We start from the raw sequence: 24,112 nt of genomic DNA on the forward strand, positions 1-24,112 counted from the left end.
ACTCCTCAGAGGCCGTTCAAGAGTGGCGATGTGTCCCCAGGTGACAGTGGCCTGGTGGGAGGGACAACGGGAGCCGCTCAGGGCCACCGCCCAGAAGCGCTCTTCTTCCTGGCCTCTGTCCCTCCCTTGTGGCTTGCCCCATGGCCCCAGCCCCATGACTCACATTTGCCCTGGTAATAGAGGGTGCTGCCCACGGCCACAGAGAGAAAGCTGAGAGCGTAGAATCCAGCCCGGAGGAAGAGGACTGTGCTGGCCTCTAGCGGAGGAGGGGCTGCAGGAGGAAGGGGCTCTGTGGCCGAGGCTGGGGAGGGTTCCTGCCTCCCAGAGACACATTCTCGCCCCCCCCCCCCCCCAGCCCCGGACCTCACCTCTCTCCACCACCAGCCGAGTCCCATTCCCTGTGCCGACGCCCAGGCCCAGCACCTCCACGCTGCAGACGTAGACGCCCGCATCACGGCTCGAGGTGTGCCAGATACAAAGCTCAGCCTGGTGGTCGTAAAAGAACCGGGAAGAGGCCAGGGGGCCCAGGCGGCCCCTGAACTCTGGGGTTTCGTTCTTCACTTCCTTCCCTGGAGCCACCTTGTCCCGGTACCACGTGACGGAGCCAATGGCCGGTCTCCCCCGGGAGGCGTTGAAGCTGCAGGGCAGGATGGTAGCAACACCCTCCTGGGTGTGAATCTCAGGGGGCTGGGATACCCAGAGGGTACAGCATCCTGGGGGCAGAGAGAAGACCCAGAGAAACATCTCCCCCGTTACCCAAGGAGAGAAGGCAAGAGAGCTCAGCATGGGGTATCCAGATGTCCCCACATGTTGGGTGCCTGGGGACCAGCACACGGCAGGCCTCATGAAACCCTTTCCTCTTTCCCACTGTAATTTCTTTATTTATTTGAAAGCAGAATTACAGAGAGGCAGAGAGAGAGAGAGAGAGAGGTCTTCCATCCATTGGTTCACTCCCCAAGTGGCCGCAACAGCCAGAGCTGGGCCAATCCGAAGCCAGGATCCAGGAGCTTCTTCCAGGTCTCCCATGTGGGTGCAGGGGCCCAAGGACTTGGGCCATCCTCCACTGCTTTCCCAGGCCATAGCAGAGAGCTGGACCTGAAGTGGAGCAGCTGGGATTTGAACAGCATAGGAGATGCCTGCACTGCAGGTGGCGGCTTTACTCCCTACACTACAGCACCGGCCCCTACCACTGTAATTTCTAAACGAGGCTTATTAACTCACTCTTCATACTCTCTCCCATATCACCTCTCACCCTCACCCTTTCCCATCATCGTCCAGGCACGTTCACCAATAACTTGTTGACCCTGAACTTGCCACATGAAACTGAAGCTCATTCATGAAATATGGATGCCTAGCTAACTAATATCCTTTTTATTTAAAAATTTATTTTACTTATTTGAAAGTGCTAGGGAAAGGGGGAGAGAGAGAGAGAGAGAGAGAGAGAGAGAGAGAGAGAGAGGTGTCTTCCATCTGCTGCTTCACTTCCCAAATGGCTGCAATGGCCAGACTGGGCCTATCCAAAGCCAGGAGCCAGGAGCTTCCTCTGGGTCTCTCACATGGGTACAGGGTCCCAAGGATTTGGGCCCTCCTCAGCTGCCTTCCCAGGTGCATTAGCAGGAACTGGATTGGAAGTAGAGCAGCTGAGACTCGAACCAGTGCCCATATGGGATGTAGACGTTACAGGCCAGGACTTTAACCTGCTATGTTGCAGCGCAGCCCCCACTAATATCCTTAATTACATTGTTTCAGGTATCATTTTGGTACAAATGGCATTTAGAGTAAACCATCTTTGCCACATTAGTTTTTGTTAGAGATAATTAAGTAAATCTCTAGGGAACACACATGGAGATTCCCAATTTAGCACATCCATATTTATGAATTAAACTAATTAAAATCCCTCACTAAATCCTTGAGTTAGGGAAATTTGCCAGTCATGCAGTGCCGGCATCCCATATGGGCGCCGGTTTGAGTCCTGGCTGTTCCACTTCTGATCCAACTCTCTTCTACAGCCTGGCAAAGCAGTGGAAGATGGCCCAAGTCCTTGGGCCCCTGCACCCACATGGGAGACCCAGAAAAAAGCTCCTGGCTCCTGGCTTTGGATCGGCACGGCTCCGGCTGTTGCTGTCATCTGGGGAGTGAACAGGTGGATGGAAGACACCTCTCTCTCTCTCTCTCTGCCTCTCCTTTTCTCTCTGTGTAACTCTGACATCCAAATTTCAGTTTCACAAAGAAAAATCTCCCAAAGTCCTAATTATCTATCTAGACCCTAGCTAAGAAGCCTGGTTTAAAATACTTATTGAACATCAATTAAAACAGATCCCTTAAAAAAGCGACACACACACACACACATAGAAAAGAAAAGAGAAGAAAAGAAAGGCACAAAAAAAGGCCGCTTCCTCCAGCCCTTCCTTCTTCCTGGCCATCTTTCACTGGTCCTTTAATCCTAAGAGGAAGTGGCTGTGAAAAGGGCTCAGGGATGGACCTGGGTAGTGACCCTGGCAACAGGTGAGCACATGAAGGGACTGAAAAGTGGGGAGTCCACCGCTTCCCTCACAGCTCAGTGTCCAGCCTCCTGCATGCCTGCGCCCCTGGTGCATCTAAGTCCACTCTCCTCCAACCCCCCCCCCCACCAGCCCCACACTCCTTCGGTCTTAATCAAGTGCCCTGTCACCTGGGTGGGCCGTGACGAAGATGAGCACCAGCATCCAGGTCATGTCGGCAGGTGTGCCTGTCGGCGAGGGGGAGCTGCGCAGTGAGGTCTTGGTGTGATCACGCCTGGGGTCAGCAGGTGGAGCTGGGGAACTTCCTATTACAAACAGGTCTCACGCAACACTTGCCAAGGACTTGCAGGGATGGTGGGCATCAGTGCACGCTTCCAGGAGCAAGGGCGCTGCTCACCCGGCTCTGTGGACACTAGGAAGCAGGGCAGCTTGTGGGCTGGGTCCTAAGGCTGAGGGGCAGGGTGCAGCTTAGGTGGCTGATACCGAAAGAGTGGGTGAGTGGGTAGGTGAGGCCAGGATGTGGTTCTCCCGCCTTCTGAGGTGCAAGAAGTCCAGCTCATTACCCAGAACAAGCCTCCAAGAGCCCTGTGTGACCAGAGTCGACCGACTTCCCCTCGCCCTGGCTCCACTCATTCCTCGCCTCAATCTTAGCGCTGCGCTAGGATTTCTGTAATGAGGGGAATGGGAGAAGCAGGCTGATGGCAGGCAGAGGGGTGACCTTCCAGGGACTTTTTCTGGACCCTGTTGTGCTTTGATAGTGTTGACTTGGGTGATTTGGCAAAAGAGTGAGCTCAGCTGATGAAGTTTGGACTTACTCATATTTGATTTCCACGACAGAAAGACACGCAGCAGAGATCTGCTTTGTCCAGAACCTTCTACACGGACTTACAACCCACCAGAAGACATATTCCCTTGCTATTTTAGTCACCATTCCTCTAGCTTTTCTTTTTTTTTTTTTTTTGACAGGCAGAGTGGATAGTGAGAGAGAGAGAGACAGAGAGGAAGGTCTTCCTTTTTGCCGTTGGTTCACCCTCCAATGGCCGCTGTGGCCGGCGTATCTCGCTGATCTGAAGCCAGGAGCCAGGTGCTTCTCCTGGTCTCCCATGGGGTGCAGGGCCCAAGCACTTGGGCCATCCTCCACTGCCTTCCCGGGCCATAGCAGAGAGCTGGCCTGGAAGAGGGGCAACTGGGATAGAATCCGGCGCCCCAACCGGGACTAGAACCCGGTGTGCCGGCGCCACAAGGCGGAGGATTAGCATTAAGCCACGGCGCCGGCCCCCTCTAGCTTTTCTTGAGAACCCACAATGTGCCTATTACATGAAATGCATTTAAAAGATTTTTAAAATGTATTGCCATTTTATTTGAAAAGCAGAGAGACAGAGATCTTCCATCCTCTGGTTCACTCCTCAAATGCTCTCAACAGCCCAAGGTGGGCCAGACCAAAGTCAGGAGCATGGAACTCCATCCAGGCCTCCCCCAGAGTGGCAGGGACCCAAAGTACTTGAGCCATATTTGCTGCCTCCCAGACTACACATTAGCGGGAAGCTGCAATTGGAAATGGAGCCGGAAATCAAACCAGTCACTCTGATCTGGGACAGTGCGATCCCAAGCGGCATCTTTACTGCTGAGCCAAATGCTAACCCATAAAATGCATTTTTACAGGGGCTGGCTTTTTTTTTTTTTAAGATTTTTATTTATGTATTTGAAAGGCAGTGTTCAGAGAGGCAGAGGCAGAAAGAGAAGTCTTCCATCTGCTGGTTCACTCCCCAAATGGCTGCAATGGCCAGAACTGGGCTGATCTGACCCAGAAGCGTCTTCAGGGTCTCCCACGTGGGTGCAGGGGTCTAAGGATTTGGGCCATCTCTACTATTCTCTCAGGCCATAGCAGGGAGCTGGATTGGAAGTGGAGCAGCCAAGACTTGAACGGGCGCCTATATGGGATGCCAGCACTGCAGGTGGAGGCTTTACTCACTATGCCACAGTGCCAGCCAGGCTCTGTTTTTGTGGCACAGTGGGTTAAGTCACTGCCTGTGACACTGGCATGCATATGAGCAGAGTCCAGCATGCTTCATTTCCAGTCTAGCTCCCTGCTGATGTGCCTATGAACACAGCAGAAGATGGCCCAAGAGCTTAGGCCCCTGCCACCCATGTGGGAGACCCAGGTGGAGTTCCAGGTTCCTGGCTTCAGCCTGGTCCAGCCCTGGCCATCTCCCTCTCTCTTTCTCTCTCCTAGTCCCTTTCTATCTGTAACTCTGTCTTTCAAATAAATAAACAAATCTCTTTTTTAAAATAAGATTGATTTGTTTATTTGAAAGTCAGAGTTACACAGAGAGAGAAGGAGAGGCAGAGAGAGAGAGAGAGAGAGAGAGAAAGAGAGAGAGAGAGACAGAAAGAGAGAGAGAGAGGTCTTCCATGCACTGGTTCACTCCCCAGATGACTGCAATGGCTGGAACTGTGCTGATCCGAAGCCAGGAGCCAGGAGCTTCCTCCAGGTATCCCATGTGGGTGCAGGGGCTCAAGGGGATGTTGCAGCGCCCATAGGGGATGTTGGCACTGCAGGTGGCGGTTTTACCCTCTACGCCACAGTGCTGGCCCCACAAATCTTTTTTTAATGTATTTTGGGGGCTGGCACTGTAGAGTACCAGGTAAAGCTGCTGCCTGCAGTGTTGGCATCCCCTATGGGTGCCTGTTCAAGTCCCAGCTGCCCCACATCTGATCCAGCTCTCTGCTATGGCCTGGGAAAGCAGTAGAAGATGGCCCAAGTCCTTGGGCCCCTGCACCCACATGGGAGACCTGAAATAAGCTCCTGGCTCCTGGCTTCGGATTGGTGCAGCTCCGCAAGAAGCTCTTGGCTTCAGATCAGCCCAGCTCTGGCATTGCAGCCATTTGGGGAAGACCTGTCTCTCTCTCTCTCTCTCTCTTCCCCCCATCTGTAACTCCACCTCTCAAATAAATAAATATTTTTTTAAAAAATGTATTTTTGCAAACACAAATGAAAAATCCACTGCATTACACATAATCACAGAGGGATTAGGACAAGTGTGTGCCACGTGCTCTTATATGTGTGTCACACACCTACAGGAAATAACAGCACAGAAAGGACTGTGCAACACGCTACCCCCCGTCAGTGCACGTCTCTCTCTGGCTGCTCTTCATACAGGACACCTGAAGACCCTTGTGTACGTCCCCCTAGCCTCGGGAGGGTCTTTGGTTTTGGTGAAAGATAGAACTGCAAGCCAGCAGAGTTTTCTTAAGAAATTTTATTAAAGCAAGTGGCAAAGAGCAGGCTTTTCCACAGACATAGCAGCCGGCTGTAGCCAGGGTTCTACGTTTCTGAGCTCCAGGAGATGTGCATTAATATCTGAGCAGAACAGTCGCTTATTTCTGGGAAGGGCAGGAACTTCCAGGAATTAGGGATCCACCTGTTTTCTCTCCTTGTATGGTCACTCCCATTGGAGTCAGGGCAGTTTCTACTATGCTAATGTATTCTAATGAGGGGATAATGAAGTTGGAGGTTGGATAGTGGCTAATCTGGACGCCATGTTGGATCCAACTGATGTGGACCAGTTCCTTTGCCTGGATCTTGTGTTTTCTGCCCACTTCCCGGTGGGTGGAGCTGGGACTTGCCACATACTATCCCATTTTCATATTAATACTATTTGGGGCTGGCGCCATGGCTTAACAGGCTAATCCTCTGCCTTGCGGCGCTGGCACACCGGGTTCTAGTCCCGGTTGGGGCGCCGGATTCTATCCCAGTTGCCCCTCTTCCAGGCCAGCTCTCTGCTATGGCCCGGGAAGGCAGTGGAGGATGGCCCAAGTGCTTGGGCCCTGCACCCACATGGGAGACCAGGAGAAGCACCTGGCTCCTGGCTTTGGATCAGCGAGATGCGCTGGCCGCAGCAGCCATTGGAGGGTGAACCAACGGCAAAAAGGAAGACCTTTCTCTCTGTCTCTCTTTCTCACTATCCACTCTGCCTGTCAAAAAAAAAAAAAAATACTATTTGAGGTTTGGGAAATTTATTTTTTTAAAGATTTATTTTATTGATTTGAAAGGCCGAGTTACAGAGAAAGAAGGAGAGATAGAGAGCTCTTTCATCTGCTGATTCACTCCCCAAATAGCTACAATGGCTTTGGCTGGGCCAGGTTGAAGGCAGGAGCCAGAAGTGTCTTCCAGGTCTCTCATGTGGGTACAGCAGCCCAAACACTTGGACTAGCCTCTGCTGCTCTCCCAGGTCCATTAGCAGAGAGCTGCATCAGAATGGAGCAGCTGGGACTCAAACTGGCACCCGAACGGGATGGTGGTGTCACAGGTGGCTGCTTAACCCATAACACCGGCCCCTAGAAATTTAGTTTTATTTGAAAGAGAGAGAGATCTTCTATCTGCTGGCTTCCTCCCCAAATGCACCCCCAACAGCTGGGCTAGGTCAAGCTGAAGCCAGGAGCCAGAAACTCAGTCCAGGTTCCCAGTTGGAGGGCAGCGACCCAGGTCCTTGAGCCCTCACCTGCTGCCTCCCGGGATGCACATTAGCAGGAGGCTGGATCAGAAATGGAGCCGGGAACCAGACCCAGGCATTGCAGAATGGGACGTGGGTGTCCCTGGCAGCCTCTTAGCTGCAGCACCACACTCCCACCCTCGAACTTCTTTTTCTTTTCCTGTGCCTCTAGGTCTGTTTCATGATGTGTGTAGACTGTCCTGCTGCCACCCGCCACAGCAGGGATGCGGACCTTTCTTTCAGAGAAGCAGTAACCGTGGCTGAGCACGCTGGCTTTAGTCAGGATGAGTTCTGATGCCAGGTCCCTCATGAACTCATTACCTGGTTTTAAACAATCTTTTAACCTCTCTGGACAGCCACATGTACCATACACCCTGGGGCAAACTGACCCATACTGTCCTGCGGTGGAGTGCTCCCTCCCTAGGGCCATCTTCCAGGGGGCTGGCAGGTGCAGGTAGGAATGCCCGGCCTGTGGGCCATACAAAAGGCTGCCGAAATCCTTTGGCCTGGCCCTGCCAATGCAACCACAGGTAGGACTTGAAATTCAATGCATCTATGGCACACTAATTTTAAAAAAAATATTTATTTGAGAGGAAGAGTTACAGACAGTGAGAGCGAGAGACAGAGAGAAAAGTCTCTCAGTCTCTGGATCACTCCCCAAATGGCTGCAATGGCAGGAGCTGAGCTGATCAGGAGCCAGGAGCTTCCTCAGGCTCTCCCATATGGGTGCAGGGCCCAAGTACTTGGACCATCTTCCTCTACTTTTCTAGGCCATAGCAGAGAGCGGGATCAGAAGTGGAGCAGACAGGACTTGAACTGGTACCCATATGGGATGGTACCGAAGCAGGCCACAGTGCCAGCCCCAGCAGGCTAATTTTTTTTTTTTTTAAGATTTATTTATTTGGAAGGCAGAATTACAGAGCAGCAGAGGCAGAGAGAGAAGTCTTCCACCTGCTAGTTCACTCCCCAGATGGCTGCATGGCCAAAGCTGTGCTGATCCAAAGCCAGGAGCCAGGAGTTTCTTCCATGTTGCCCACATGGATGCAGATGCCCAAGCACGTGGGCCATCCTCCACCGCTTTCTCAGACCATAGCAGAGAGCTGGATTGGAAGTGGAACAGCCAGGACTCGAGCTGGTGCCCATATGGGATGCCAGCACTTCAGGCAGCGGCTTTACCCGATACAGCACAGAGCTCGCCCCCAGGCTAATTTTTAAGTTGATAATTTTGTATGGCCTACAAATCATGTTTAAAAGGCCCAATTGGCCCTTGGCAGTAAAAAGGCTCCCCACCCCTGAATGAGGAACTGAGATGCCATGGCAAGGCAAGGGTGCCCTCTGGTGGTCACAGAGCGTGGGGCGGGCCTGAGGCACCGATGGAGGCTTTCTCCACACCACCTCAATTCCAGTTTCTACCTTGTCCCTCACCTTGCCTCCCCTAGTAACACCCTATCCCCACCCCCAGAGAGTCAACGTGGGAGAAATTATCTTTTTTTCAACCGTGAGAAGTCCACAGTTTGGAGAGGGGGGACAGATCAGTCCCAGTGGGGACACGGAGTGGGCTGCAGGCCTGAGAAGACAAGTCGGCCTTCCCAGTGCACATGGTCACATGGTCCTACTGGTCCCGGGCCAACGTGGCCTAGGAGTCAAGCCAGCCTAAGCTGGAGTCTTGGCTTCACTATTTGCACATCTGTGCAGTGGGAGCAGATGCCTCCAGATGCCACTGCACCAGGTGCTCAAGGTGTGGTCATTCCGCAGTGCAGTTTGACCCGTGCTGACGCTGCGCCCAAACTTGAAGAGGCCCTGCTCTCCCATATCTTCACCTAGGACATCCAAGCCATTTGTCATAGCGAAACTTAAGACAATGGCTGTGTTTTTATTTCTTCTAGAAGAAATCCTAATATGAAGGGTCCTCCAAAAAAATCCAGAGAAAACGCATACAACGAAAAACTACGTGTGGGTTTCAAAAAATTTTGCATCAAAATAAACTTCTTAAATTTAAGTTTTATTTTTAATTAAGAGACAGAGAGGCCAGCGCCGCGGCTCACTAGGCTAATCCTCCGCCTTGCGGCGCCGGCACACCGGGTTCTAGTCCCGGTCGGGGCACCGATCCTGTCCCGGTTGCCCCTCTTCCAGGCCAGCTCTCTGCTGTGGCCAGGGAGTGCAGTGGAGGATGGCCCAAGTCCTTGGGCCCTGCACCCCATGGGAGACCAGGAGAAGCACCTGGCTCCTGCCATCGGATCAGCGCGATGCGCAGGTCGCAGCGCCAGCCGCGGCGGCCATTGGAGGGTGAACCAACGGCAAAAGGAAGACCTTTCTCTCTGTCTCTCTCTCTCTCACTATCCACTCTGCCTATCAAAAAAAAAAAAAAAAGAAAAAAAAAGAGAGAGAGACAGAGAGAGAGACAGGCAGAGAGAGTGAGACAGATTGAGAAAGAGCTCCTACCCTCTGGTTTACTCCCCCAAATGCCTGTAACGGCTGAGGCTGGACCAGGGCCAAAGCCTGGAGCCAGGAATTCCAACCAAGAATCCCACATGGGTGACAGGGGCCCAACTTTTTTTTTAAGGTTTTATTTTTTTCTTTCTTTTTTCTTTCTTCTTTTTTGTGTTTTGTTATTGTTTTTGGTGTTTTTTTTTTGTTGTTGTTGTTATTTTTTTTCTTAAGGTTTTATTTTATTTATTTGAAAGAGAGAGGTAGAGCCAGAGACAGAGAGAGAAGTCTTCCATCCGCTGGTTCACTCCCCAAATGACCACAATGGCCTGATCTGAAGCCAGGAGCCAGGAGCTTTCTCCACGTCTCCCTTGTGGGTACAGGAGCCCAAGAACTTGGGCCTTCTTCCACCACTTTCCCAGGCCATAACAGAGAGCTGGATTAAAAGTGGATCAGCCAGATTCGAACTGGCGCTCATATGGGATGCCGATGCTGTGGGCTGGGGCTTTAACTTGCTGCTCCACAGCACTGGACCCAATAAATCAATCTTAAAAAAATAAAAAGAAAGAAAAGTTCTTTAGTGGATAAGCACCAGTCTCTGGTCTTCTTTTTAAAATTATTTATCTGTTTGTTTGTTTGAAAGGCAGAGACAGAGACAAAGATCTTCTATTCACTTGTTCCTCCCCAAATATCTGCCACAGACTGGGCTGAGACAGGTTGACCCCAGGAGTCAGGCACCCAGGCTGGGTCTCCCATGGGGGTGGCAGGGAGCCAAGGACTCGAGCCATCATCTGCTGCCTCCCAGGGTGCACGATAGCAGGAAGCTGGGATCAGAAGTGGAGCCGGGACTAGGACCCAGGTATTCCGATGTGGGATGTGGTTGTCTCAGGTGGCATTTTAACCACTGTGCCAAACACCCACCACCCTTGGTATAAAGTCCTTACCAGTCATCTCTGGGCTTGCTGGGGAGCGATGGGGAACAATAAGCTCCCAGCTCCGAGCTCAGAGCAGCACAGGAGGCTCTGCAACTCCAGCACACGCAGTCCTGCCCCTGCTGCGGGTTTCTCTTCAAGATGTTGGCTGGGGTAACTTTTCCTCGGGCCAAGAACTTGTCAGTGTTTCTCAACTAAAGAATGGCTCCCAGGTCATGACGTCTTCAACTCTGACAACAGCTTCTCCCCTGAGGTTTGCAGCACCTGACACCCCCGCCTTGGGTCCCTCCCTCTCACCGTGATCGTCCAATCTCCCTAGTGTCCATCAGGGCTGGCACCTCATTCTCAAGCTTCCTCTTCTTTCAACCTCTGTCCCTTCCCCGATGGACTTAATGTTCACATAAATGACAATTTTTAAAATTGAGGTATAATTATCTGCAATGTGATGTGTAGATTTTTAAAGAAATATTAAAGATTTTTAAATAAATATTTGTTTCTTTTTTAAGAGTGAGTGAGAGAGAGAGAGAGAGAGAGTTTCCATCTGCTGGTTCACTCTCTAAATGGCCACAACGGCCAGAGCTGAGCTGATCCAAAGCCAGGAGCCAGGAGTTTCTTCCGAGTCTCCCACATGAGTGCGGGGGCCCAAGCACTTGGGCCATCTTCCACTGCTTTCCCAGGCGCATTAGCAAGGAGCTGGACTGGAAAATGGAGCAGCCAGGACTTGAACCAGTATTCATATAGAATGCTGGCATTGCAGGCAGCAACTTTACCTGCCTACACACAGCACTGTCGCCACACGTCCATCCTAAAACTATGATTTGATGGCCCTTGGCGAATGTATATATTCATGTAAACAACACTGCGGTTGAGATACAGATAACTACCATCACCCCCAGAAACTCCCCCACGTCCCTCGTTGATCAGTTCCTCCCCTCTCCCAGGAGCAACCGCTGATCTGTAGCCTAGTCAAGTTTAATCTGTTCTTGAACTTCATGTCAATGGAATCACATAGCACATGTTCTTGCCCTGGGTTTCTTTCACACCACGTGATGTCTGTGAGATTCACAGACATTGCTGCATGTATCAGTAGCTTGTTCCTTTCGAGTGCTGAGCGGTGTTTTCTTACGTGTGCATTCCGCGGCTTCCTTACGCATTCACCTGACGCCGTACTGTGTGGGGTTGTTGCTGTTGCTGTTGTTGTGAGTAAATCTGCTGTGGGCATTCTTGGACGCATCTCACCACGCCCTACCTTCACAGTTACCTTCCCCCGGCCCCTCCGACCATCACCCTGACTCTACGTGACCTACGCCTTGGCTCACGTCCCCTAGAAAGCTGTTCCACTCCAGAATCTCACCTCCTCCTCCACCAGGCCTGAGACTTCCCAGACTCCTGTATCCAGTTTGAGTCCCTGCTGCTCCTCTCCCAATCCAGCTCTCTGCTATGGCCTGGGAAAGTAGTAGAAGATGGCCCAAGACCTTGGGCCCCTGCACCCATGTGGGAGATCCGGAAGAGGCTCCTGGCTCCTGGCTTCGGATCGGCGCAGCTCCGGCCCACTGTAGCCATTAAGGGAGTGAACCACTGGATGGAAGACCTTTCTTTCTGTCTTTCCCTCTCATTGTCTGTACCTCTACTTCTCAAATAAATAAATAAAATCTCAAAAAAAAAAATAGAAAAAGACCACAGAAAAGAACAAAGATAATTTTCAACATGCATGAAGTAGAAAACAGGAACAACAGCACAGACAGCAAACACATATTCACGGCCACAACGGATATACATTTGTGCTTTACATGAGAGGCAGGAAGACAGAGACCTCCCGTCACCAGCTCAACCTCAAATCCTGGCCCAGCCCTGGCTGTTGGAGGCAGCTGGGGAGCAAACCAGTGGATGGAAGATCTCTCTCTCTCTCTCTCAAATAAATAAAAAATAAATTTTTAAAATTAGGGATATTTATTATAAGTTTCCCTTCTCCATGATGTTCGTTTTGCAGTGGCTTTGCATTGTTGCACTGCGTCTTTCCTCCTCCTCTCATTCGTGCCTTCTCTTAATCCGCTGTCTCTTCCCTGAGCACTTGCATTTCTCACGTGTGGCATTCCCTCACTGCTGAAACGCTAAGTTCTGTTGCTTTTCAACTCATGATGGGATTTTGGGCTATAATTTCCGTCTGCTTTTGGTAATATTTTTCTAGTGTATCATCATCTGTTGGGTAGGCTGTATTGCTCTTTTTTTTAAAAAAAAGAAAAAGATTTATTTATTTATTTGAAAGGCAGAGTTACACAGGCAGAGAGAAAGAGAGAGAAGTTTTCCATCTGATGGTTCATTCCCCAAATGGCTGCAACGGCTGGAGCTGGGCTGATCCAATGCCAGGAGCCAGGAGCTTCTTCTGGGTCTCCCACATGGGTGCAGGGGCCCAAGGACTTGGGCCATCTTCTACTGCTTTCCCAGGCCATAGCAGAGAGCTGGATGGGAAATGGAGCAGCCAAGACTTGAACTGGCGCCCACATGGGATGCCAGTGCCGCAGGCGGTGGCTTTACCCACTATGCCACAGCACCGGTCCCCATATTGCTCTTTTTTAACCTCGTTTCTCATAATTAATCATATAGAAGCTGTGGTCATTTTTGTTACTCATATTTGAATGTGGTAGTTTTTTTTTTTTTTTTTTTAATTTGAAAGCCAGATTTACAAAGAGAGGAGGCAAGACAGAGAGAGATCTCCCCGGATGGCTGCTACAGCCAGGGCTGTTACAGGCGGAAGCCAGGAGCCTGGAACTCCATCCAGCTCTCCTACATGGGTGGCAGGGGCCCAAGCACTTGGGCCATCTGCTGCTGCCTTCCCAGGTGCATTAGCAGGAAGCTGGATCGGAAGCAGAGCAGCCAGACTTGACCAGCACTCAGGAAAGCTGCCCCCTTCCCAGGAAGTTTTTCTGAGCCTCTAAGCTCTGTTCCACTGTGGTAATCTGCCAAGCCACCCTCCATGGGAAGACCAGGCTGGGAGGCAGAAGCTCCGGCAGAACAGAAGCCAGTGTCTCCGACCTCACCTGCACCCAGCTTCAGCTGCACAGACCTCCCCGCCGCTCCAGATATCCAGACTGCTTTCACCTCAGGACCATTGCACACGCTGCTCCCACTGCCCGAAATGCTTCACTCAACACGAGATGGTGATAGTGAGAAATATGTATTTTGGTCTCTGTCCCAGCTCCTGGCCAAGGCTCCTAAAGCTCTTGGAATTTCCTAAGTGATAAAGATGAAGAGTGTCTTACTATTCATTAACAATCCCCTTTCAACCACACCTGGGTTTATGGTAATAAGGTGACTTCTGGAAAGCCCCTAAGGATGGGCGGCTCATTGCCAAGGGAACCAACCGTATCATTAGAGGGTTAGAAATTTCAGGCCCATCCCCCAACTTCCAATCAGTGCCTGCAGGATGTGGGCTCCGTAAAAACCCAAACGGATGGGGTCCAGCTGCCCGTCAGCGCTGGGAGGGTGGCATCCACCAAGAAGGCATGAAGCAACACGCCCCTCCCTCCACCCTCCCTCGTCCTGGGCACCTCTTCCACCTGGCTGGTCCTGGGCTGTATCCTTTCTAAGAAACCAGGTGCCCAAGTACAGTGCTCCCGAGCTCTGTGAGCCCTTCTAGTGAATTATCAAACTTGGAGACTGACAGCTGTGGTCAGAAGGGCTCACCCCAGGCATCCAGTGTGAGGGCAGCCTGGTGGGCGTGGGCGATAGCATCAGAAATGAATTTGATTGTAGCAGACCCAATCCAGATCCACCAAGAGCTGGAGAACTGGTTGGTGTAGGAGACGCCCCCACAGAGCTGGTGTCCAAAGTGATATTTTAGGGGCCGGCACTTGGCATAGCCAATAAAGCCGTTGCCTGCAGTGCCGGCATCCCATACGGGCACCAGTTCCTGTCCCTGCTGCTCCATTTCTGATCCAGCTCTCTGCTATGGCCTGGGAAAACAGTAGAAGAGGGCCCAAGTCCTTGGGCCCCTGCACCCATGTGGGAGACCCGGAAGAAGCTCCTGGCTCTTGGCTTCAGATCAGCACAGTTCCGGCCATTGCAGCCATCTAGGGAGTGAACCAGCAGATGGAAGACCTCTCTTTCTCTCTCTCTCCCTCTCTCTGCCTCTCCTTCTCTCTTTGTGTAACTCTGACTTTCAAATACATAAATAAATAAAAAATCTTTTAAAATAAACAACAATAAACTGAGGTTTGAGAGGATAGGTATCGCAGTGCAATAATGGGTGCCCACATCCCACACGGGAGTGTTATTCCCAGTCCCAACTACTCCACTTCCCATCCAGCTTCCTGCTGAGGCTCCTGGAAAGGCAGTGGATGATGGCCCAAGGACTTGGGTCCCTGCCACCCACGTGGGAGACTAGGATGGAGTTCCTGGCTCTTGGCTTCAGCTTGGCCCAGCCCTACTTATGAAAATAAATTAATTAATTAAAATGCTTAAACCTGTACTCCACCTGCAGCACCCACTCCTCCTTCCCCACCTTGTCTTGCTCCATCAGCACGTTACTTTTCTTTTTTTTTTTTTTAAAGATGTATTTATTTATTTATTTGAAAGTCAGAGTTACACAGAGAGAGGAGAGGCAGAGAGAGAGAGAGAGGTCTTCCATCTGCTGGTTCACTCCCCAGGTGGCTGCAATGGCTGGAGCTGCGCCGATCTGAAGCCAGGAACCAGGAGCTTCCTCTGGGTCTTCCCACACAGGTGCAGGGGCCCAAGGGCTTGGCCCATCTTCTACTGCTTTCCCAGGCCATGGTAGAGAGCTGGCTCAGAAGTAGAACAGCTGGGTCTCGAACTTGTGACCATATGGGATGCTGGCACCACAGGCAGCAGCCTTATCCGCTACACCACAGTGCCGGCCCCAGCACATGTTACCTTTCACACACCTCTTTATTATGATTGCCTTCCTCAGTTAGACAGACCATGAGGACAATAGTTTTCATTTGTTTGTTCAGCGGGCCTTGAAGAATGCCTGGCATAGAGTAAGCACTCAATAAATATTTATAGAATGATTGAGACTGGCATTGTAGCTTAACTGGTAAAGCTGCTGCCTGCAACACTGGCATCCCACACGGGCACCGGTTCAAGTCCCGACTGCTCCACTTCTAATCCAGCTCCCTGCTAACGGCCTGGGAAAAGCAATGGAAGATGGCTCAAGTCCTGTGCCCCTGCCACCCACATGGCAGATCTGGAAGAAGCTCCTGGCTCTTGGCTTCAGCCTGGCCCAGTGCTGGCCACTGGGTCATCTGGGAGAGTAAATCAGAGCATGGAAGATCTCTCTCTCTCTCTCTCTCTCTCTCTCTCCCTCTCTCTGTAGCTCTGACTTACAAAATAAACAAATATTTGTTGACCGAATGCCTGAATCATAACGTGCACAGCAGGACTGAGAGCACTGGGAGGACATGGTTGCAGCTGCCCCTCTGGGAGAGGGCAGTTGCCATTAAGGGAACTCAAGAAGTCAATGTCCTCTCCCGCGTCTGCCACACCTGCCTGGGTCAGGGAGAGGACAGTGAGAAGTGAAAACCCCCAGATGCCAAGGGAGAAACTTGGGAGGAAGGGAGAAGGTATGGTGTCTCCATCCATGCTAGGGCACGGGGGTGGAGGGAGCCCTGGGCAGGAAGGTGGGACAAGGACCACCCAGTGAAGGGGATGCACTGTCCTTACTTCCCCCAAAGTGACCAGCCAAACAGTGATAACAAAGTTATGCCCAGAGAGCTCATTATCAGAGCTACGCACCCACTGCAGTGAGCCCATGGTAAACAGCACCCTCACCACACACACCCCCTTCCTGTGAGTGAGTCAGTAGCTCCCTCCCTGCCTCTTTTTTTTTTTTTTAAGATTTATTTATTTATTTGAAAGTCAGAGTTACATAGAGAGAGAAGGAGAGGCAGAGGCAGAGGCAGAGAGAGAGGTCTTCCATCCACTGTTTCACTCCCTAGGTGGCTGTAACTGCCGGGGTTGTGCCAATCTGTAAGCCAGGAGCCAGGAGCTTCTTCCAGGTCTCCCATGTGGGTGCAGTGGCCCTAGCACTTGGGCCATCTTCTACTGCTTTTCCTAGGCCACAGCAGAGAGCTGGATGGGAAGTGGAGCAGCCGGGTCTCAAACCAGTGCCCGTATGGGATGCCAGCACTGCAGGCGGTGGCTTTACCCACTACGCCACAGCACCGGCCCCCTCCCTGCCTCTTACATCTACAAATACTGTCTCTTTCAGCACCACTTTCAGTTCCTGCAAAGAGTCTATTTAAATCCTCAAACTCCTGAGCTCTGTGGATTTTACTCCAGATTTCAAAGGAAGCCAAGACAACAGGGTTTCGTTGCACATCCTAAAGCCAACCAATTAAAATCCCCCGTCAAGTATTTCCGACTCCCCAAAGGCCTGTCTGGAAGCTGACAGTGAGGCTTCCACCTTTGCAGGCCCTAGCCCATGGCGCCACCCTCCTGGAGCTGCCTGCAGATTCACTCTGCTCCCAGTCCCAGGGCACGGCAGCTCACTGGCCCTTCCTCCACTGCGCGTCCAGGCGTGGGACATCCGACCAAACACAAACCCTAGTCAAAGGCCACTTGCGCTTGAAAATAAATGCTCCTGGGTTCCTAAAAGACCATTAAAAGATCTCCTTTGCGACAGACACCCGGGGCTCTCACAAAGAGGGATTTTGCAGAATGTTCTTTGCCCTTTCTATCTTCCCCCAGGGTGCTAGTGTCCGCAGAAGCTGATGGGACGTGACCTGGGGGAGGGGCAGAGGAGGCGGGAATGGGGGGGAAAGGGGAAGTTCAGGAGGCAGGCCCCTGAGCGTCTGACTAGAGAGAGGCAGAGAGACTATCTGACTGCCAGCCCGGCCTCTTTCCCTACCTCCCCCGGCATCTGCTGAGCTATGAGCCAAGCCAGGGATTTCCAGGGTAGGGAAGGAGGGCTAGGCAGAGGCATCAGATGGGAGGAGGGAGGTGGACAGCTAGAGAGGCCACATGGTAGGACCGGGTGTCCCACTGCATGTGGGGGTGGGGAGAAGAAAGCAGGGGTGAGGGTTCATTTACCTTGTTTTTTTGTTTTTTAAAAAGATTTTATTTATTTATTTATTTATTTGAGAGGTAGAGTTACAGACAGACAGAGGGAGAGACAGAGAGGTCTTCTATCTACTGGTTCACTCTCCAAAGAACAGCAATGGCCGGAACTAGGCTGATCCGAAGCCAGGAGCCAGGAGCTTCTTCTGGGTCTCCCACATGGGTGCAGGGGCCCAAGGACTTGGGCCATCTTCTACTGCTTTCTCAGGCACATTAGCAGAGAGCTGTATCAGAAGAGAAGTAGCCAGGACTTGAACCGGTGCCCATATGGGATGCCAGCGCCGCCACTGGCAGAGGTTTAGCCTGCTACGCCACAGCGCTGGGCCCCCTGGGTTGATTAACCTTTCTATCCCCACAGGAGGAAAAGCTTTTGGACTGCTGAAGGCCCAGCAGGAAGAAGGACTGGATGAGATCAATAAGGTAGAAGGCAGAAGGGAGCGGCCAGTGCCTGGGGGACAGAGCACGGGACGGGGGCTGACCCTTGCTCTGGCTTGCCTCCAACAGCAATTCCTGGAAGATCCCAAATACAGCACTGATGAGGATCTGCCCTCCAAACTGGAAGCCTTCAAGCGTGAGGGGCACCTGCAGTTTTGGGGGTGGGGTGGAGCGGGGCTCCTTCCCCAAGTAAAGCAGGGACAGCACAGGGCTCAAACTGACTCGGGGCAAGAGGGTAGCCTGCCTCTAGTGTCCCCCGCCGTGGTCCTTTGCCTGGCTTGCCCCTCTCAGCAACCCCCTCCCCAGTGCCCTCCTCCTTACCAGGGCTCCCCTCAACCCCGCTTTCTCTGCCTGGCCCTCCCCTTCCTTCCACATCTTCTCTGGGACCAAGCCAGAGTCAGCAGTCCCTTCCCCCATCCTCTGTCACTCACTCTCTCTGCTTTTACTCCTCACCCAGGGAAATACATGGAATTCGACCTGAATGGACATGGAGATATTGGTGAGGAAAGGGTGGTTTGGGGGCGGTGTGCAGACCTAGGAAGGCGGAAGTCCCCTACCACCTACCAGAATCAGAGGAAGGGGAAGGGGAATGTGAAAGTAGGGGAGGGAGGGCCGGGAACTTCCTCTCTCTCTCTCTCCCTTCCCCATCCTCTGCCTCCAGATATCATGTCCCTTAAGAGAATGCTGGAGAAACTGGGGGTCCCCAAGACTCACCTAGAGCTAAAGAAATTAATCAGAGAGGTGTCCAGTGGCTCCGGGGAGACATTCAGCTACTCTGACTTTCTGAGGATGATGTTGGGCAAGAGATCCGCCATCCTAAAAATGTGAGGCCACACTTCCAACTGCACTCACCTGTTTCTTGCTGCCCCCTTCCCGGCTGCACCCTGGGCCCAGGGCTCCAGTGGCCCTCTCTATACAGCATGTGTTCTTCCATCCTTAGAGGCACTCTTCCAAGGCTCTCTGTGGTCCCACCGCCCCCAGCACCTCCATCCCTGCCCTTCTTTCTCCCTCCACCCCCACAACCCCTTCCCTACTGGGCTGTCTTGGCAGGTGAAGATGTACTCCCTTAACAAAAGTGTCCCCCTGAGCCCCGTGTCTCTTCCCCCTCTCAACCAGGATCCTGATGTATGAGGAGAAAGCAAGAGAACAGGAAAAGCCAACTGGTCCCCCAACCAAGAAAGCCATCTCTGAGTTGCCCTGATCGTGTGGCAGGGGTTGAAGGGGCTTGGGATGACCACACGATGGGAAAAGGAGAGAGAATTGTGAGCCAGAGTCAAAGTGCATTAAATACTGCTCCCACTCCAGATCAAGTCAGCTTGGTTTTTATTTGGGGATTCCCCCCCGGGTTTGGGGAGGAGAGAAGAGCAGCAAGGACTTGCTCAAGTGAGCAATTTGTCCACATTTTCCCAGCGGTGTCTCCTATCGTTGCCGGCTGTGTGCACCAAGGGGGATTCCCAATGTTTACAACAGCCTTGGCCTCAAGGAATTTAGGTAGGAGGAAAAGATAGGTCCAGACGAAAAACTATCACCTGGGCCCACGGCAGCTTTCATAAGAAGTGATGATGACCTCGAACCAGTGGTCTCTGCCGCTATAAGCGCTGTGACCTTGACAAATTGTGCAGCCTCGCTGAGGCTGTCCTCTGAAAATGGGGATTGCCATTGCCATTGCCATTGCCACTGGCACAAGCCCTCAGGAATGTTTCAACTGCGAGTGAGTGCATGAAAGAGGTGGTGTTATTTAATGAAGTAAAGGATTGACAAAGCTGTAAAGCCCAATAATTTAAATGTTTCATGAGTGACCAAGGTCCTTTTGGGGATATGCTATAGAAAGTGAGTTTATGGGGGCAGGCAATGTGGCGTAGTAGGCTAAGCCTCCGCCTGCAGCACCAGCATTCCATATGGGTGCCGGTTCATGTCCAGGCGGCTCCTCTTCTGATCCAGCTCTCTGGCTATGGCCTGGGAAGGCAGTGGAAGATGGCTCAAGTGCTTGGGCTGCTGCACCCACGAGGGAGAAGCTCCTGGCTCCTGGATTCAGATGGACTCAGCTCCAGCCTTGCGGCCACTGGGGGAATGAACCAGTGGATGGAAGACCTCTTTCTCTGTCTCTCCCTCTCTCTGTAACCCTACCTCTCAAACAAATAAATCTTTAAAAAGAAATCTCTAAATCTTTAAATAAAAAGAAAACACATGGAAATATTTTAAAAGTGTGTTTATATCATAAAAAGGAATTGGTTGGGGAGGCTACTGGGGACATGGGGTTTCTAAATGATAGAAGAGAAAGCAGGAGCCTTGGTGAGGATTTCGCTTTCCTCCTCCCTGGGGTCTAAGAAGTCAACTCTAGCAACTCCCAATCCCTGGTCACTATTTCAGATTTCTTGACACACACACACACACACACATGCACAAACACTCACACATGCACACACACACACCTGGAAATAGGGAATCTGATTTGCTCATCTGCTTCATGTCCTGAGGACAGGCCCAGACCCTGGAGGCCCCCTTCCCAACAGCGAGGCCAGGGAGGCAGCCTGGGCAGGGAGTGCTAAGCAGTTACAATACCTGCACAGGATTTCCGATGAGGAAGAGACCATCACTCGATGCCCCAAAAACAACCACTGAAAAGCTGAGTCAGGTGTCTGAATATAATGAAATTAACAGCTAACCCACTATGTACAAGATATTATTCTAAATGTTTGCCTATGTGGTAATTCATGTAATCCTCACATGATCACCAAGCACTTGGACACCAAGAATGATAGAAAGGATCTTGGGCCCAAGTCATTCATTCAAGATAAATAAAGTGGGTTATATTCACACCATGTTCTACGACTATAGAGCAACCAGAAGAAGCCACAACTATACACAACAATCTGGCCAATCTCAGAATGTTGAACAAAAGATGAAAGACACCAAAAGAACCCTCTCTGTGAAACTGTCCTTTGTATGAAGTACAGAACAAGTGAGATTCATCTATGTTGTTCGAAGTTAGGGGCTAGCATTGTGGCGATCCCACGTGCAAGGTTGGCCTTCCATATCCGAGTGCAGGTTCAATCCAGCTTCCTGCCAATCTGCGTGGGAAAGCAGCAGATGGTGGCCCAGGTACTTGGACCCCTGCTACCAATGCGGGAGATCCAGACAGAGTTCCAGGCCCCTGGCTTCGGCCTGGCCCAGCCCTGGTTGTCATGGCCATTTTGGGAATGAACCAGTAGATAGAAGATATCTTTTCCCCCACCCTTTCTCTGTCACTCTGTCTTTCATAAAAGTAAATAAATCTTTTTTAAAAATTAGGGCCACAGTGAACCTTGGGGAAGAGCAGTGACTAGAAAAAGCCCTAGGGCGGCTTCTGCAGTGCTAGTGAAGCTTCTGGTTTTGGTCACATACATTGTACAGTTTGTGAAAACTCATGGAAACGGACATCTCTCACCCCTGGATGTGTGTCTGCGTATATGTAATACATACTTTTTTTTTCTTTTTTTTTTTAAATTTTCTTTTTTAGATTTATTTATTTAGTTGAAAGGCATAGACACAGAGAAAAAAGAGAGAGAGAGAGAGAGAGAGAGAGAGATCTTCCATCTGCTGGTTCACTTCCTAAATGACCACAACAGCCAGGGCTGGACCAAGCTTAAACCAGGAGCCAGGAGCTTCCTCCAAGTCTCTCATGAGGATGGCAGGGGCCCAAGCACTTGGGCCATCTTCCGCTGCTTTCCCAGGTGCATCAACAGGAAGCTATATTGGAAGTAGAGCAGCTGGGACTCAAACTGGCACGCCGGCACTGCTTGAAGAGGCTTAACCCTCTATGCCACACTGCTGGCCCCTGTAATATCTACTTTAATAAAAATATTTCACCGATAATTTAATGGGCATCAACTCTGTGCCAGTCCCTAGTCTAGCTTCTAGGGATGGAAGAGTGAAAAAAATGAGGCCTTGAAGATCTCATTCTATTTTGGAAACTGGTAGAGGAGGAAGATTGACAAAAAACAATAATTTAAAATTTACATACAACCTATTAGCAACTGACAAGTAGAATGGAAAAAAGGGAAAGTAAAACAGATGACAAGGGATCAAAGGATTCAGGATGTGAGAGAAGTAGGAGGTGGGCGCAAAAAGGCTCACTGAGAAAGTGACTAACAATGAGCGACAACTCCCAGATGCGAGGGTGAGCCATGTGAGTTTCTCAGGGGAAGAGTCAATGGGATACAGGGAAAAGACAGCAGAAAAACAAGGTAGAGAGAAAATCAGACAGCAGGGAGCCAGCCTACCTAGGTTAAGTGCTGCTTGGGGGCCAGAATTGTAGTGCAGTGGGTTAAGTCACTATGTACAATGCTGACGTCCCACATCAGAGCAGCAGTTTGAGTCCCAGCTGCTCCACCGCCAATGCAGCTTTATCCTCATGGGCCTGGGAAAGCAGCGGGAGGTGGCCCAGATACTTGGGCCCCTGCCACCCATGTGGGAGACCTAGATGGAGTTCCTGGCTCCTGGCTTCAGCCTGATCTAGGCCTGGTCATTGTGAGCATTTGAGGAGTTGAACCAGTGGATGAAAGGGCTCTCTCATTCTCTGTCTCTCCCTCTGCCTTTCAAATAAATAAATAAATATTTTTAAAGTGCAATCCCCTTTTCATTTATTTATTTATCTGAAAAGCATAGTTACAGAGAAGGAGAGAGAGAGAGCGGTCTTCCATCCACTGGTTCACTCCCCAGGTGGCCGCAATGGCCGGAGCTGCGCCGATCCAATCTAATCTAAAGCCAGGAGCCAGGAGCTTCTTCCAGGTTGTCCACACAGGTGCAGGGACTCAAGGGGTTGGGCCATCTTCTTCTTTCCCAGGCCATAGCAGAGAGCTGGATTGGAAGTGGAGTAGCCGGGACTAGAACCAGTGCCGTATGGGATGCCTTCAGGCCAGGGCTTTAATCCTTTATGCTACAGCACCGGCCCCATAAATATTTTTAAAAATTTAAAACCAACTTTAGTATTAAGAAAAAAAAAACAAAGACACTGCTTGGGATTCCCACACCCATCCCATATCATTGGTGCTGGGCTCAGTTCAGGTCTGGTTCCTCTGTTCGGATCCAGTTCTCTGTTAATGTGCACTCAGAGAGGCAGCAGGGGAAGGCTCAAGTACCTGAGTCCCTGTCACCCACATGGGAGACTCAGATTGAGTTTTGAGCTCCAGACTTCGGTTTCACTAAGGGCATCTGGGGAGTGAACCAGTGGATGGAAAATCTCTCTTTCAAATAAATAATTAAATAATAATAAAATAATAAATAGGCTAACTTAGTACAAATAACTAAAAAAAAAAAAAAACCCTCAGAATCCTGAGTTTTTAAAAATTTTTTGAGATCCATAGTTTCTTCTCTCTCTCTCTCTCTCTCTTTTTTTTTTTTTTGGACAGGCAGAGTGGATAGTGAGAGAGAGAGAGAAAGGTCTTCCTTTTTGCCATTGGTTCACCCTCCAGTGGCCGCTGCGGCCGGCATGCTGCGACGGGTGCACTGCATTGATCTGAAGGCAGGAGCCAGGTGCTTCTCCTGGTCTCCCATGCAGGTGCAGGGCCCAAGCACTTGGGCCATCCTCCACCGCCTTCCCGGGCCATAGCAGAGAGCTGGCCTGGAAGAGGGGCAACCGGGATAGAATCCGGCGCCCCGACCGGGACTAGAACCCGGTGTGCCGGCGCCGCAAGGTAGAGGATTAGCCTGTTGAGCCGTGGCGCCAGCCCTCTTCTCTTTCTTCCTTCCTTCCTTCCTTCCTTCCTTCCTTCCTTCCTTCCTTCCTTCCTTCCTTCCTTTCTTTCTGATTTATTTATTTATTTGAAATTCAGAGTTACACAGAGAGGGGAGAGAGAGAGAGAGAGAGAAAGTCTTCCATCCGATGGTTCACTCCCCAATTGGCTGCAATGGCCAGAGCTGCGCCAATCCGGAGCCAGGAGCCAGGAGCTTCCTCCAGGTCTCCCACACGGGTGCAGGGGCCCAAGGACTTGGGCCATCTTCTACTGCTTTCCCAGGTCATAGCAGAGAGATGGATTAGAAGTGGAGCAGCTGGGACTTGAACGGGTGTCCATATGGTATGCTGGCACTATAGGAGGTAGCTTTACACACTGTGCAACAGCGACTAGTTTTTTGCCTTTTTTTTTTTAAGAGATTTATTTATTTGAAATGGAAGGAGAGAGAGGGGGGGAGAAAGAGAGGGGGGTGGGAGAGAGAGAGATCTTCCATCTACTGGTTCAGTCCCCAAAAAGCTGCAACCAGACAGAGGCTG

The 24,112-nt window shown here is 51.1% G+C and overlaps 2 protein-coding genes across 2 annotated transcripts; one reads left to right on the forward strand and one right to left on the reverse strand.

Moving 5' to 3' along the window:
• Nucleotides 1-16: 16 nt before the first annotated feature.
• On the reverse strand, nucleotides 17-2,714 carry NCR3 (natural cytotoxicity triggering receptor 3). Its single transcript, XM_062187406.1, has 4 exons — nucleotides 2,672-2,714; nucleotides 369-713; nucleotides 164-271; nucleotides 17-51 (listed from the first exon to the last, which is right to left on the reverse strand). Exons 1-4 carry the CDS (start codon nucleotides 2,712-2,714, stop codon nucleotides 17-19), a joined length of 531 nt encoding a protein of 176 aa, XP_062043390.1.
• A 14,451-nt stretch (nucleotides 2,715-17,165) lies between these two features.
• Nucleotides 17,166-19,166, forward strand: AIF1 (allograft inflammatory factor 1). The gene is made up of 6 exons (XM_062187408.1): nucleotides 17,166-17,265; nucleotides 17,786-17,847; nucleotides 17,932-17,998; nucleotides 18,320-18,361; nucleotides 18,524-18,686; nucleotides 18,979-19,166. The coding sequence occupies exons 1-6, from the start codon at nucleotides 17,241-17,243 to the stop codon at nucleotides 19,061-19,063; spliced, it is 444 nt and encodes a 147-aa protein (XP_062043392.1). The 5' UTR covers nucleotides 17,166-17,240; the 3' UTR covers nucleotides 19,064-19,166.
• The last annotated feature ends 4,946 nt before the right edge of the window (nucleotides 19,167-24,112 follow it).

The sequence above is a fragment of the Lepus europaeus genome, chromosome 3, assembly GCF_033115175.1.
Source record: "Lepus europaeus isolate LE1 chromosome 3, mLepTim1.pri, whole genome shotgun sequence".
NCBI classification, from domain to species: domain Eukaryota; kingdom Metazoa; phylum Chordata; class Mammalia; order Lagomorpha; family Leporidae; genus Lepus; species Lepus europaeus.

Bases quoted from the DNA above. Each gene is read 5' to 3' on its own strand.
- NCR3 (XM_062187406.1), bottom strand. From the start codon at position 2,714: ATGACCTGGATGCTGGTGCTCATCTTCGTCACGGCCCACCCAG. The intron at 714-2,671 runs GTGACAGGGCAC...CTCTGCCCCCAG, and splicing joins CTTCGTCACGGCCCACCCAG to GATGCTGTACCCTCTGGGTA. The intron at 272-368 runs GTGAGGTCCGGG...TTCCTCCTGCAG, and splicing joins TCGGCTGGTGGTGGAGAGAG to CCCCTCCTCCGCTAGAGGCC.
- AIF1 (XM_062187408.1), top strand. From the start codon at position 17,241: ATGAGCCAAGCCAGGGATTTCCAGG. The intron at 17,848-17,931 runs GTAGAAGGCAGA...TGCCTCCAACAG, and splicing joins GACTGGATGAGATCAATAAG to CAATTCCTGGAAGATCCCAA. The intron at 18,362-18,523 runs GTGAGGAAAGGG...CTCTGCCTCCAG, and splicing joins GAATGGACATGGAGATATTG to ATATCATGTCCCTTAAGAGA.